A 14,691-nucleotide genomic window follows, 5' to 3' on the forward strand; every position below is an offset into this window, starting at 1 on the left:
AGAGCAAAGAGAGGGCAGTTTCTCTTTTTTACCTCCTATGAAGGTAATAAACAAAAGCAGAAAAGTTGATCCTCTTTGAAAGCAAAAGAAAAAAATTCAACCACAGATTCTAACAAAGAAAATTTAATTCAACAAAGTTCATATCAAAGTGCTTTGAATTATAAGTCCAAATAAAAAAAATAGATTCATAGGTGTCTGCAAAACATACATAGATAAATTCATTTAGAAACATTTATTGGACAGTTGACAACATATCTGAAGCTATGTTAGTTATATGGTGAAAAAGACACATATCATGCTCCCCACATATTGGTATTGTCTTAAGTGTTAAAATAGGAAAACATTGTTTTCCTTGGGAACACAGTGACAAGGATTAGATATTGCATATTCATCAGACAGGCAGGAAATTTTCCAGCAAGCTTAAAGATGAAATTAAAAACCAAAGGAAGAATAGAAGCTATTCAGGTGAGTTGAAGACAAAGAACAGATGTTTCGTGAGAAATGTGTATTAAAATATCTGTCACATGGAATGCGCTCAATAGATGTAGTCCATTATCTTTATTGATAAAAACATATTGAGAGGAGGAAGAGAAAGAGTGATAGAGAAAATCATGAGTTTTATTTGTGACCCATGTGATTTGAGGTCCATGTGAAATGTTTAAATAGATATGCTGGGTTGCATCTGAGAATCAAAAAGGACTATTACAAAAAGATACAGATTTAGTAATAATCACCTTAAAGATGATATTTCAAAATAGGAATTGATGAAAATACAAAGGAAATACTAGTATGGTGAGAGTGAAGTGATAAGAAGAAAACACTAACAGGCAGATAAAAGGGTCAGAGAGACATATCATCTGTAATATCTTTGAAGTTTTTTATCAGAGCATTTCATAAAAGTATAAATGTATACTGTGCATAAGCATATTGTGCTTTAAGACAGTCTATGTTCTGCTCACAATGAATTACAAGTGATTACTTAGGGACAAAGAAACTTTAGAAGAAGGCAGTGTCAGGAGAGGAGCTGAAACAGCTGTGTGTGTGCATTCACGCATGTGCACACACACGTACTCATGATAGAATTTAGACGTGTGATCAGGGGAAAAAAACCCATGTATGCAATAAACAAAAAATGGAAAACAAAATTCTTTAAATATAGAGCTGGAACAGAAACTTCCAGTGACTACAGAGGGTGCATAAAGAACCCAAGTTGTCTGACATATATTAACACTTTAAAAAAAAACAGTGTCAAGCAAATACATCAAACAGAATTCTTGAAAGTCAAGACATTTTGCTCCTGTGAAATGACAGACCCATGGGACTCAAAAGTAGTCTTTTACATAGTATGCATTTAAATTGTAAATATTTTTAAATAATAAATGATTAAAACTTGAATATGATAGATTTCATACTTTTAAAAACAATCTACAATAAAACGTCTCAATGTCACATGCAGATTTAACAGAAGTCAGAAGCCAACAATGAGAAACAGTACAGTAACAACATTCATTCTGCTGGGACTGACAGATGACCCTCAGCTGCAGGTTCTGATTTTTATCTTTCTCTTTCTCACCTATATGCTGAGCATAACTGGGAACCTGACTATCATCTCCCTCATCTTATTGGATTCTCACCTTAAAACAGCCATGTACTATTTCCTACAACATTTCTCTTTCTTGGAGATCTCATTCACATCCGCCTGTATTCCCAGATACTTGTATAACATAGCAACAGGTGACAAAGTCATTACCTACAATGCCTGTGTCAGCCAAGTAGTTGTTACTGACCTCTTTGGTGTAACTGAATTTTTTCTCCTGGCCACCATGTCCTATGACCGCTATGTGGCCATCTGCAAACCATTGCATTATGTGACTATCATGAGTAGCACAGTCTGCAGGAGACTTGTCTTCTGTTGTTGGGTAGCTGGTTTATTTATTATAATCCCTCCACTTAGCCTAGGCTTAAATCTGGAATTTTGTGATTCTAATACCATTGATCATTTTATCTGTGATGCATCTCCCCTCCTGAAAATCTCTTGTTCAAATACTTGGTTCATGGAACAGACTGTTATAATCTGTGCTGTGGTGACCCTCCTTATGACACTTATGTGTGTGGTACTGTCCTACATTTATATTATCAAGACAATTTTAGGATTCCCTTCTGCCCAGCAAAAGAAAAAAGCCTTTTCTACCTGTTCTTCCCACATGATTGTGGTTTCCATCACTTATGGCAGCTGCATCTTCATCTACATCAAACCTTCAGCAAAGGAATCAGTGGTTATTAACAAGGGTGTGACAGTGCTCACTACTTCCATTGCTCCAGTGCTGAACCCTTTCATTTACACACTGAGGAACAAGCAAGTCAAACAAGCCTTCCATAACTCAATCAAAAGAATTGAGGTATTTTCCAATAAGAGAATGTGAAGCTAAATAAACACATACTGTGTTTCCCCAAAAATAAGACCTAGCCAGACCATTAGCTCTTTGCGTCTTTTGGAGCAAAACTTAATATAAGAACCGGTATTATATTATATTATACTATGCTATACTATATTATATTATATTAAAGAGATAGTCTTATATTATATGAAAATAAGACCGGGTCTTATATTAATTTTTTCTCCGAAGACTCATTAGAGCTGATTGTACAGCTAGGTCTTATTTTCAGGGAAACACTGTATAAGGAACTTACCACATTCCCTACTCATGTTAAGCTATTCAAAACATTCTCATTCATCCTGATCTAGTGTCATCTATCTCACAAACCTCTTCTAAGATCCTTCCATAAGTATGCATGTTAATAGCTTTTTTAATTTAAATACTGGCTTCAGCTCCAAATTAAGAATAACAAAAAATGGCTATCATCAACAAGACAAATAGTAACCAGTGTTGGATGGGCTGTGGAGAAAAAGGAACCCTCATACACTGTTGGTGGGAATGCAGACTGGTTCAGCCGTTATGGAAGGCAGTGTGGAGGTTCCTCAAAAAATTACGAATAGAATTACCATATGACCCAGCAATCCCTCTCTTGGGTATCTACCCAAAAAATCTGAAAACATTTACACATAAAGACACGTGTGCTCCAATGTTCATTGCAGCTTTGTTTACGGTGGCCAAGACGTGGAAACAACCAAAATGTCCTTCGATAGATGAATGGATAAAGAAGTTGTGGTATATATACACAATGGAATATTATACGGCGGTAAGAAAAGATGACATAGGAACATTTGTGTCAACATGGATGGATCTTGAGAGTATAATGCTAAGCGAAACAAGTCAGACAGAAAAAGCAGAGAACCATATGATTTCACTGATATGTGGTATATAAACCAAAAAGAACAAAAGAACAAGACAAACAAATGAGAAACAAGAATTCATAGACACAGACAATAGTTTAGTGGTTACCAGAGGGTGGGGGGTGGGAGATGAGGGTAAGGGGGATCAAATATATGGTGATGGAAGGAGAACTGACTCTGGGTGGTGAATGCACAATGGGATTTATAGATGATGTAATGCAGAATTGTACACCTGAAATCTATGTAATTTTACTAACAATTGTCACCCCAATAAATTTAAAAAAAAATAACAAAAAATAAAAATACAATAGCAGTATATCTCCAAATTAGAAATATCAAAAGAGAAATGCAAATGTTTACATTTTCCAGCAAAAAATAAGTAATGGTTGCCAGTGTTTCATCCAATCCAAAGCTTTCAAAGGATTTATTCTTTGATTCACTTAACAAATATGTATTAGGCAGTTTCTTTGGGGCAGGTATGGTTTTAAGCAATGAAATAGAGGAGGGAACAAACTAGCAAAACTTACTCCCATGTACCCTCAGTGGTAAACAGAATAAATTCCATGTTAAAGAAAGCAAAATTGTAAACTCGCACTCAAATAAATATTTTTTTCATTAAAGGGAATATAAACCTCATAATTATGGAGAAACATCTAAAATATTAAAACTTGAAAATGATAATATTTGTATCAGAGCAAATTGGTAAAACTTTTAAAAGTCATAAGCTTTTCTCCAAAAAATACATGAAGCTAAAAGGAAGATGGTGAAAACAGATAATAATTATTTAGAGAAATTTAAATATTTTGGTATTGCAAAAACATCTGCCAGATGTAGACACATATACTGACAGATGTAGACACATATACTGACACATATATAGACACATATACCATCATAGAATGTCACTAAAATAAGCAAACACGTGTGAAAAACTGAAGCTGAAGAAATCCAAGAAATAAATGCAACTAGATATACAACATCTTGGAAATAGAAAAGTTTTCCAAAAGAATATGAAAAGATGTAATAAAGGTATTGCATCGCTTATAATATAAAAACTTATATATTTCAAGAACACGAACTGTTTACCACAGTTCATCATCTGTAACTATTTCCCTAATCCCACTACACTTCAGGTTCCAGAAATTTGAACCTGTTTTTCCCCTGTGCTTTCATGTGTAGTTTTCTCCATATGCTGTTTCTCTGTCAAAAATATTTTCCTCATTCTTTGTTGACTCACACATTTTCCCTTAACTTTTTAATTTAAATACTTTGGTATTGCAAAAATTAAACATAAAACTACCATATGATCCAGCAATCCTACTTCTGGGTATTTATCCAAAAAGAATTAAAATCAGGATGCCGATAGAGATGTTGGTACACTATGTTCATTGCAGCACTATTCACAATAACTAAGATGAAGAAATAACCCAAATGTCTATCAACTGACGAATGGATAAAGAAAATGTAGTACAGCTATACAGTGGAATACCATTCATTCTGTAAAAAGAAGGAAATTCTGGGTAGCCGCAGTGGCTCAGGTAGGTGGAGCACTGCGCTCCTAAGACTGAGGTTGGACAGTTAGATTCCCACATGGGCCAGTGAGCTGCGCCCTCCACAACTAGACTGAGAACAACGGCTTGACTCAGAGTTGAGGGGTGAGGGATGGGGAGGGAAAGAAGGACATTCTGCAATATGCAACAGGCATGGACCTTAAAGACATGCTAAGTGAAATAAGCCAGACACTGAAGGACAAGTATTTTAAGATTCCACTTACATGAGGTATCAAAAGTAGTCAAATTCATAAAATCAAAGGCTAGAATGGCCGAATTTAAAAAGTGATCCCCCCTGACTAGTCTAGTACCCACTTATCATTATATATAGTTATTACCATATTATTGACTATATTCCCTATGCTTTACTTTACATCGTCATGACTATTTTGTAACTACCAATTTGTACTTCTTAATCCCTTCACCTTTTCCACCCTGCCCCACAACCACCCTCCCATCTATCACCCCAAGAAATCTAGTACCAATATAACACAACACATAGTTGTTACAATATTATTGACAATCCTTTCTGCTATACTATACATCTCCATGACTGCTGCGTAACAACCAATTTATACTTCTTAATCCCATCCCCTTTTCCATGAATCCCCAACCTCACTCCTGTCTGGGAACCATCAAAATGTTTTCTGTATCTATGAGTTTGTTTCTGTTTTGTTTGTTTATTTTGTTCTTTAGATTGCATATATAAGCTAAATCACATTGCATGTGTCTTTCTCAGTCTGACACTCCACTCAGCACAATAGTCTCCAGGTCCATCCATGCCACTGAAGAAGGCAAGAACCTATTTTCCCTTCCATGGCTGAGCAATATTCCATTGTATATATGTACCACCTCTTCTTTATCCACTCATCCATCGATGGACACCCAGGCTGCTTTTCTCCTGTTGCTTTAAGATTCTCTTGTTGTCTTTAACCATTTACATTTAAAGTGAATGTTAATACAGTTATTGCCCTTTTATTATTCATATTTTTTATTGTTTTTGTTTTGGTCTTAAAGAAGTCCCTCTAACATTCCTTGAAATACTGCTTTGGTGGTGATGAACTTGTTTAGCTTGTTCTCATCTGGGAAGCTATTTATTTGTTCTTCAATTCTAAATGATAGCTTTGCTGGGTAGAATAATCTTGGTTGTAGATCTTGCTTTTCATCACTTTGAATGTTTCATGACAATTCCTTCTGGCCTACAAATTTTCTGTTAAGAAACAGGCTGACAGTCTTATGGGTGGGACAGGATCTCAGGGAATCACCAGGGTGGAGTGAACAAACTGTGTTAGCCAGGTTAATGGAGACTCAGATACAGCGGGTGCCTGCAGCTGCATGCCAGGAGGGTAGAGGGTTCAACAAAGAAACAATGGCTTCCGCCAGCTGTTTTGTCCAGAAGAAATGTGCCTTTCCAGCCCTCGCTCTGAAGCCAGACAATTCAATTCCTCCCCATATGTCCCTGGAGCTTTTCAAGCTGCTTCCCAACACTGGAGCTCAGAGCTAGTGAGCCTGTCAGCAAATAAGTCTGTGTGTGGGCCCTTTAAGAGAACCACATGGAAGTGCAGTAGCCTCCGTCTCACTCAGCTGCAATCACCGCTCGTTTCATAGTCAGAAGTTGTGGGAGTTTCTCTCCTCCGCACTGGAACCCTCCGCTTGGGATCTTGGTGTAGGACTGGGATCCCTCACTCCTCTTGGGGGCACTTCCACACCCAGGATATCCCTCCCGATTTTTAATGGTCACAAGTGAGCATGGGACCAGCTCATTCTGTGGCTCTGCCCCTCCTACCAGTGTGAGGTGGCTTCTTCTCTATGTCCTTAGTTGTAGGACTTCAGTTCAGCTATACATCAGGTGATCCTCAATGATGGTTGTTCTATAGTTTAGCTGTAATTTTGATGTGGTTTTGAAAGAAGACAAGCACGGCATTTACATACTCCACCATCTTATCTGGGAATTCGAATGAAAATATTTTTAATTAAAATTCTAAAATTTAGATTTTCTGAAAGAGATGTCTACCTATGCCAGTGAGTTGAATTACAATGTAAGATATTGGTTCCCTGTTTTACTTCAAAGCCTAAAGTATATTCTACCTCTTCAACAGATTTTTCCAGATTAAATAAAGCTATTTTCTCCATCTAAAATGTTCCTTGTTTGAATGTAATAATTATTTTGCAATAGAATGCTAAATTAAACTTTAATATTCTACTCCAGTTAATAGAGTCTTTGATTATGTAACTGGTAATGATTGCAATATAGGCTAAATATTCAGAAAGTCAGTGAAGTCAGTAGGATATTTTTTTCTATTTGTTAACCAAGTTGATTTTAATGGAAAGCATGGCTATACTTGGAACAAAAGATATGAGAAAAAGAAAGGGCAGAAACTAAACTTGTAGAATTAAACAGTGTAAATTTTTTGGCACTAATTGGTGCCCATTATTCATGTTAGATTGTAAGCAATTCTGGCAGCAGAATGTGGTTTCTAAATAGAATTTCCCACTGAAAGGAACCAGTGCTTTTTGAAGAAAGAACTGTTAGGGGTAGGAAGCATACAAACTGAGTCTGGAACATCATTGTTCCAGAAGGAAACAAAGCACAAACACACACACACACACACACACACACACAAAAAAAAAAAAAAAAAAAAAAACCATATGAGTACACAGAAACCAATTTGGATCCTAAATGCTGCCCTGAAATTTGAGCATAAAAATATAATAATGACCGTAATGGATTGAAAAATACCAAATAAATAAAAATCCATGAGTGTACAGCATTCTAAAAGGAAATTGACTAATCAATCTAAAAATTACTAAGTAGGTCAAACAGACATTATGAGGCTCATGATGTGATGCAATAGAAAGCATGCAGCCCCTCCTATCAACTATCTTTGCTAAAAAAATGAATCTAAATGTAACCAATAATTAAATCTAATTAACATTAAAAGGAAATTGGGTGATAGAGTAACAAGTTAAGTGATACCATAAAGATGCAATCAGTTAAATAATCAAGGATATTAAACACTGCACATGGCATCATTTTTCCATCAATTCATGCACAAAAAATGAAAAGACTGTAGAGGAATACAAAAAAATGTTGTAAGTAGCATTACAACAAAATATGAAACGTGGATTCTGTTTGGATTTTTATTCTAACACCTCAATTGTGAGAATAATATCATTATGTGAACCAGAGTAATATGAATACATACTGACTATGAGCATCTATAATGATTTATTGATAATATTGATATGTGGGATAATGGCATGATGGTAGATAAAAGAAAATTTTCTCATCAGTTAGAGATACCTATTGATAAAGTTGTGGGTGAAATGCAATGGATTTATGGGTGAAATGCTATAAGGTGAAATGCCAGCCAAAGAAAAACAAAAGATCGGGAGTGATAGAGAAAAATAATTTTATTATGTTGATAATTATGGAACATGGATGATAGGTACATGTCTGTTAATTATTGTATCTTGACTCCTTTTGTGGATGTTTTAAATTTTCCATTTGAGAATGGTTTAAAAACCTAGATTACTAGACAATTTTCTACAAAACTCATCTGCTTGTTGAGATTGGGATAAAATCACTACTCATGAATGGCTACATGTAAGGCAGGCATGCTGTCTTCCTCCCTCCATTTGCCTCTGAGTTAACTCCACTAATGATTTCAGAAACATTCAGCTTCTAATATGGCAAATAAATGAGGTCAAAATAAGGAAACTCTCTCATCTGAGCTGCATTCTTCAATCTACATTTATCATGAAGAAAGCAATTCTTGACACTTATCTGACACCTGTGTCTACTTCTCAAAAGGTTTAGAACTCATATCAAGGAAATATGTGATTAAATAATACAATTAGCAGCCATGTTATGATTTAGAAATGTAATATTGTTGATACCATTTGCATTTGTGACCAAGCTGTATATTAAAGGACATACCAGGCTTGTGTAGAAAACGATTTTCACTTTTGGTTAAAAAGTCAAAGAAGAGTGGTGTGACAGAAGTTATATAAATTGATATCACTAAGGAATTGATATTCAGAAGTTGAACTCTACACCCTTCACCTTAGTGGTGTAGGTAGGTTAAAGAACTAACATGTGGGGAGCCATGATTTCTTGTTATTTTAAAGCCTTGCAGACTGGCTCAGTTTATGATTAACTTGTTTCAGCTTCTAAGGCATTATCTCTGCCTGCACCTGGAGGGTGCTTGCAAGCTGCTGAGGAATGAGGTGGGAGTGACCGTCCCCGGACACTGAGGACTGAAGACTAGCAGGATAATTGGTGGGCTTTGTCATGAGATAATGACTTTGGGAAAGTTTCAAGGATTTTGTAGTTTGTATGTAAAAGTCATAAATTTACTCTTAATGAGATAATGCATACTCATGATTGTTAAGCTGCATGTACACAGATGGTATAAGTTGGTGAAGAATAGTAAACTCGGTGCTTCAGGATCACTGAAGACCGGCCGCATCATCATATGTGTGAGTGTCTTTTTTCATTCCCACTCCCCCATTCGGGTACTGTTCGATTTGTGGCGGCTGGCCCGTCACACTTGGCGCCCGAACAGGGACCGAATACGGGGGTAACAGTGAGGAACACCGCGTGGTTAGGGCCCGGCTCTTATTGAGGAGCTTATTTCATGGATGCGCGGTGAGTAAGGCACTGTCCCCTCGGTCGAATGAATGTGTGAGTGAATGATAGCTCCACGACTTCGTGTTACGGAGCTTGTTTGGGCCCTAATCTGAGGTTCCGGTTCTGTCATATGGCATAACAGCGATTGGGCTTCCGCCCACCAGTTCGGGGATTTATACCGAAACGCCTTTGTTAAGACAGATTTGGTCCCATAAGGGGCACGGCCAGACAGGCATCTGATTGTTTTTCTTTGTTTGAAAGAAGGGCCGAGTCAGGGAAAAGAGAAATAGGTCACGCCAGCAGCAAGGACCTGTGTGTTAGAGGACTTAAGAGAATGGGTCACGCCAGCAACAAGGACCTGTATGTTAGAGGACTTAAGAGATTACTTGCCGCCCGTGGCAGCAGGGTGAGCAAAGAGCAATTAGATAAATTTTTAGAATTTGTAAAGGAAGTTTGCCCATGGTTTCCAGATGAAGGTACCGTCAGCTTGGAGACTTGGGAAAAGGTTGGAGAACAATTACAAGGCTATTATAGTGTCCAAGGACCTCTGCGGGTCCCTGTAGAAACATTTGGATTGTGGACTTTAATCAGAGATTGCTTAGATCTTAAAAGGGAAGGCTGTAAGTTAGAAAGAGTAAAACAGGCAGGGAATGAAGAAACCCTTCCGTTTGCCGCTTCACTGGAAGAGCTGGGAGAAAGGGAGGGGGCTGATTATGCTGAGAAAACTTTTCCATCTGCCGCCTCTCCGGAGGAGAAAGAGGAGGGGGAAGGAGTCAGATATGCAGAGGGACTTGCTAAACATAATAAAGAGCCTGTTAGCCAGAACCTCCAGATAAACACTGGAAAGATTTAAATCCTCAAGATCAGGAAGATTTAGTAGTGGCTGCAGCTCAAAAAAGCAGACGGCTTGTAAATCCTATAGTTACACTTACAAAACAGATAAAGATGATTCAAGGACAATTAGTCGAACTCAAAGTTGCTGTGGGTAAAGAAAATTGTCCTCTGGGTCCCCAGATTTCTTTAAGAGATCAATGGGATCCTCGGGGTAAAGACCCCCCCGCCAGGATATGTTAAACCAGGGTCAGATTCTGTTGTGCGCTCCCCTCTTCAATTGGCTTGCAAAGAGACTCATAAGCAGGGAGAGTCTTTAAAACAATTTAGAGTATATCCTGTCTTTGACAGGCTTGACCAGACAAAAAATGTGTTTAGAAAAAGAAAACCTTCTGGCCTCAGGTCTTATTATTACACCTAAAAAAGTACAGAGAAGTGAGCCTTATTCTTACTTGGAATTTCAGTTGTTTGCTCAGTATTTCACTCCACAAAAAATAGAGCTTAAAAAAGATCATCTTAAATCTCTTAATGATTTTCAAAAGTTGTTGGGAGATATTAATTGGCTGCGCCCTTCTTTGGGATTAACTACTGGAGATCTTAAACCACTGTTTGAAATTTTAAAAGGAGATTCTGATCCGACCTCCCCCAGGTCTCTTACTGAGCCTACACGGAAGGCTCTCTCTAAGGTTGAGAAAGCCATTCAGCAAAAAATTCTCTTTATTTTGCCAGCAATTCTCTATCAATCATGTTACTGGCATTCCTTACAATCACCAAGGGCAAGGGATTGTCGAACGCACTCATGACACATTAAAAGTCAATTTACAAAAAATAAAAAAGGGGGAGTTATATCCCCTGACGCCCCATAATTACCTGTCTCATTCTCTCTTTATTCAAAATTTTTTGACCTTGGATGCCCATGGTAAGAGTGCTGCAGAGCGCTTTTGGCATCCTTCCACTGCCACTCAGGCTTTGGTCAAATGGAAAGACCCACTTACAGGCTTTTGGCAAGGCCCAGATCCAGTCCTCATATGGGGCCAAGGGCATGTTTATGTTTTTCCACAGGATGCAGAAGGCCCTCGGTGGCTGCCAGAACGATTGGTGCGACATGTGGACCCTCTACCTGCTGATGACATTGATGACCCTCAGCAATACAGAAGAAGACCAGACGTATTGGGCCTATGTACCTGATCCACCAATCCTCCACCCTGCTGTATGGGATGGTCCTGAAATTCCAGTCTATGTCAATGACACTCACGCCCTAGGATTGCCTTCTGATGGACACATAAAACAACATTTGGAAAGTTTTGTAAATCAGGCACTCCCTGCAGTCAGGTGACTGATTTACAAGATGGGACTAGAGACTGGTCTAAAAAATCTGTTAATGTATCTGCTTGTGTTCCTTCCCCATATACACTTTTGATTGGAAATATTAATGTACACTTTGTAGAAAATCAATTTAATGCTTCCTGTAATAATTGTTCTTTAACAAATTATATTTCTTGGGTGCCGTTAGGAACTAATGTTATGATACTTAAACAACCATCTTTTGTTATGCTTCCTGTTAATATCTCTGGACCTTGGTATACTAAAAGAAATTTGGCATGATGCTAATGTGTCTTTAGATATGTTTCGGCTTCATGATGAAATTCAAAATATGAGAGAAGCTGAACCCTTGAAATTTGATGCAGCTCAGGCTGCTTCTGAGTTTATGGATGCTCTTAGAAATGCTATGCCATCTATGCCTCATATTACCCATTCTGTTATGATTTTTCTTATATTGGGCATCTGTGTCTGTTTGGTTCTGTGCCTACTCCCCATCCTCATTAAATGTTTCATCAGCAGGATGTTAGACTTGCGAGCTGACATCCATCAGCTTGAGCTTAAGACAAGGCCTTAAGTCTCTCTCTCCCCCTTGTATGTATTGGGACGGGTTAGCCAATGACGGGTAAATCCTGGGAGGTCCTTCAACACCTAAGACAGGGCTTGTATTAAAAAATACAAGTTCCAAAGACGGGTTAATTGATGAGACGGTCCCGGGGTGCCTAAGACAGGCACCGTCACCTTATATCTCCTGTAATATGGGTTTTGCTTCTATAAAATAAAAAAGGGGGAGATGTGGGGAGCCATGATTTCTTGTTATTTTAAAGCCTTGCAGACTGGCTCAGTTTATGATTAACTTGTTTCAGCTTCTAAGGCATTATCTCTGCCTGCACCTGGAGGGTGCTTGCAAGCTGCTGAGGAATGAGGTGGGAGTGACCGTCCCCAGACACTGAGGACTGAAGACTAGCAGGATAATTGGTGGGCTTTGTCATGAGATAATGACTTTGGGAAAGTTTCAAGGATTTTGTAGTTTGTATGTAAAAGTCATAAATTTACTCTTAATGAGATAATGCATACTCATGATTGTTAAGCTGCATGTACACAGATGGTATAAATTGGTGAAGAATAGTAAACTCGGTGCTTCAGGATCACTGAAGACCGGCCGCATCATCATATGTGTGAGTGTCTTTTTTCATTCCCACTCCCCCATTCGGGTACTGTTCGATTTGTGGCGGCTGGCCCGTCACACTAACATATGGAGAAAAAAATACAAAGATTAAATCTTAACTAAAATATACATAACGCATAGATTTCATTTGATGAATTAGTAGCACAGGTTATGGCAAAATCAAAGAATCAGAGAAGCTAACTATTTTAGAAATTTGAAGTTATACCATAGTCCTAGGTTCAGGATACGTACCCCATTGCTTTAGTCTGGCTGAAATTTGGAAGGCCACTAAACATTTTTTGTCCTAGGACACTGAATTTGGAGACCCTTTCTCTCAAACACTAAGATTTTGAAGAATCCATGCAGGGTCCTCTAGTGTTTTAACGGAATCACATTAGGAGGCTCTGTCAGAGAACAGATGATTCAAAAAAACTCCTGGAGGCAGGTTTTCCTCAATGAGGTTGAAGATCCACATTATAAGGTCATTTTTTCTTTTTTCCTGTTCTCTTGCTTTTACTTCTTTTTCCATTTCCACTTGCTCTTTACTTCTATATATTGGTAATATGATTTTTTAATTAATCTAATAGATTTAGTGTATCTTATCCAATTACAATAATAAATATTATCTATTATTAACATAGTATTAATAAGGTATGTGTTTAAATGCATTAAAGTTTACATTTACATATGTAAATTGTTAGATATATACCTTGCTCAATTTTAGTATTAAAAGGTGTTTCTTGGGATGTTCCTTGAAATCAGCTTGATGCCTCTTGAGAAGCAGATATATTTACTTGAACAGTTTCTTCCAAAATCAATAAAACTAGTTTTGAATCCTAGTTCTACTACTTGCTAGTAATAGTTCACTTTTCTCAACGTTCATTTCTCCACATTTCTCCAGTGTAAACTATGACTATAACTTGTAGGGTTACTTTCAGGTTTATCAGTATAAATTTCAATAAATTTTGACTTTCCTTCTGACTATTTCATTCACAAAATAAACAATAAATATTTTAACAGGATAGTCATTCTTTTTTGTTCACAGGTTAATGTCCAATGTCACCTTTATATTTTTTTATTTTCATATACAAATTCTCATTTTGCATTATCTGAAGTATGAAATCACCATGTTGGACGATTACCTATTATGTAACTAATGTTTCTCTAAATGCCAAGCTTAAAGCATTCTAGAGTTTGCCGTACAAAATAGACATTCCCCAAGGCATTTACCATTTCGAATAAAAACAAGTAAACATGAAATTGTAGTTTGGTAAGAGATGAAAGCAGCAGATAAGTAATGGCACAAGTGTGGATGAGTAGGACTAATCCAGTCTTGGTGGTAGTGTTGGTGATGAAGTAGTAAGAAAAGTCAGCAAAAAACTTTTTGTGGGAATGTCTTTTAAACTGGAAGATGATGGGGGTTGAGTAGCTGAAAAGTGAGGCGATATTTTCTGCCTACAGAGGTCATGATATGAACAGTAGCCTGAAGTAAGAGAACAAAGATCAAAGGAAGTTTTAATATGTTGGACTACAAAAGTGGAAGTTGGTGAAAAATTTAACAACTAAATGCAGATCCTTCTTTGAGGGATATCATTAGGTACATATTTTGAATTCTTGAATGGAGTAAGGTTTTCATTTTTTAAAAGCAAGTCATTTCATTGATATTAGTATTCCTCTTCTATTCTCCTTCTTTTTTCTGCACACTCTTCTAGCCCTATTAGTTTCCTTGGACTTGCAGTCCTCTGTTTGCTCAGTTTAAATACTCTATAGTCAAGATTTAACATTTCTTTTTCTCACCCCTTCTTCTGCCTCCCCCCCACCCAATTCAGTTCAAGCCATTCTCAGTCTAGTTGTGTAGGACACATCTCCCTGGCCCACGCTGGTATTATGAGCC

At 37.4% G+C, this 14,691-nt stretch overlaps 1 protein-coding gene across 1 annotated transcript; it reads left to right on the forward strand.

Moving 5' to 3' along the window:
- Positions 1–1,481: 1,481 nt before the first annotated feature.
- Positions 1,482–2,423, forward strand: LOC117028827 (olfactory receptor 6C2-like). The gene has a single exon (XM_033117687.1). The coding sequence runs from the start codon at positions 1,482–1,484 to the stop codon at positions 2,421–2,423; it is 942 nt and encodes a 313-aa protein (XP_032973578.1).
- Positions 2,424–14,691: the final 12,268 nt, after the last annotated feature.

The sequence above is a fragment of the Rhinolophus ferrumequinum genome, chromosome 10 (genome assembly GCF_004115265.2).
Source record: "Rhinolophus ferrumequinum isolate MPI-CBG mRhiFer1 chromosome 10, mRhiFer1_v1.p, whole genome shotgun sequence".
Lineage (NCBI taxonomy): Eukaryota > Metazoa > Chordata > Mammalia > Chiroptera > Rhinolophidae > Rhinolophus > Rhinolophus ferrumequinum.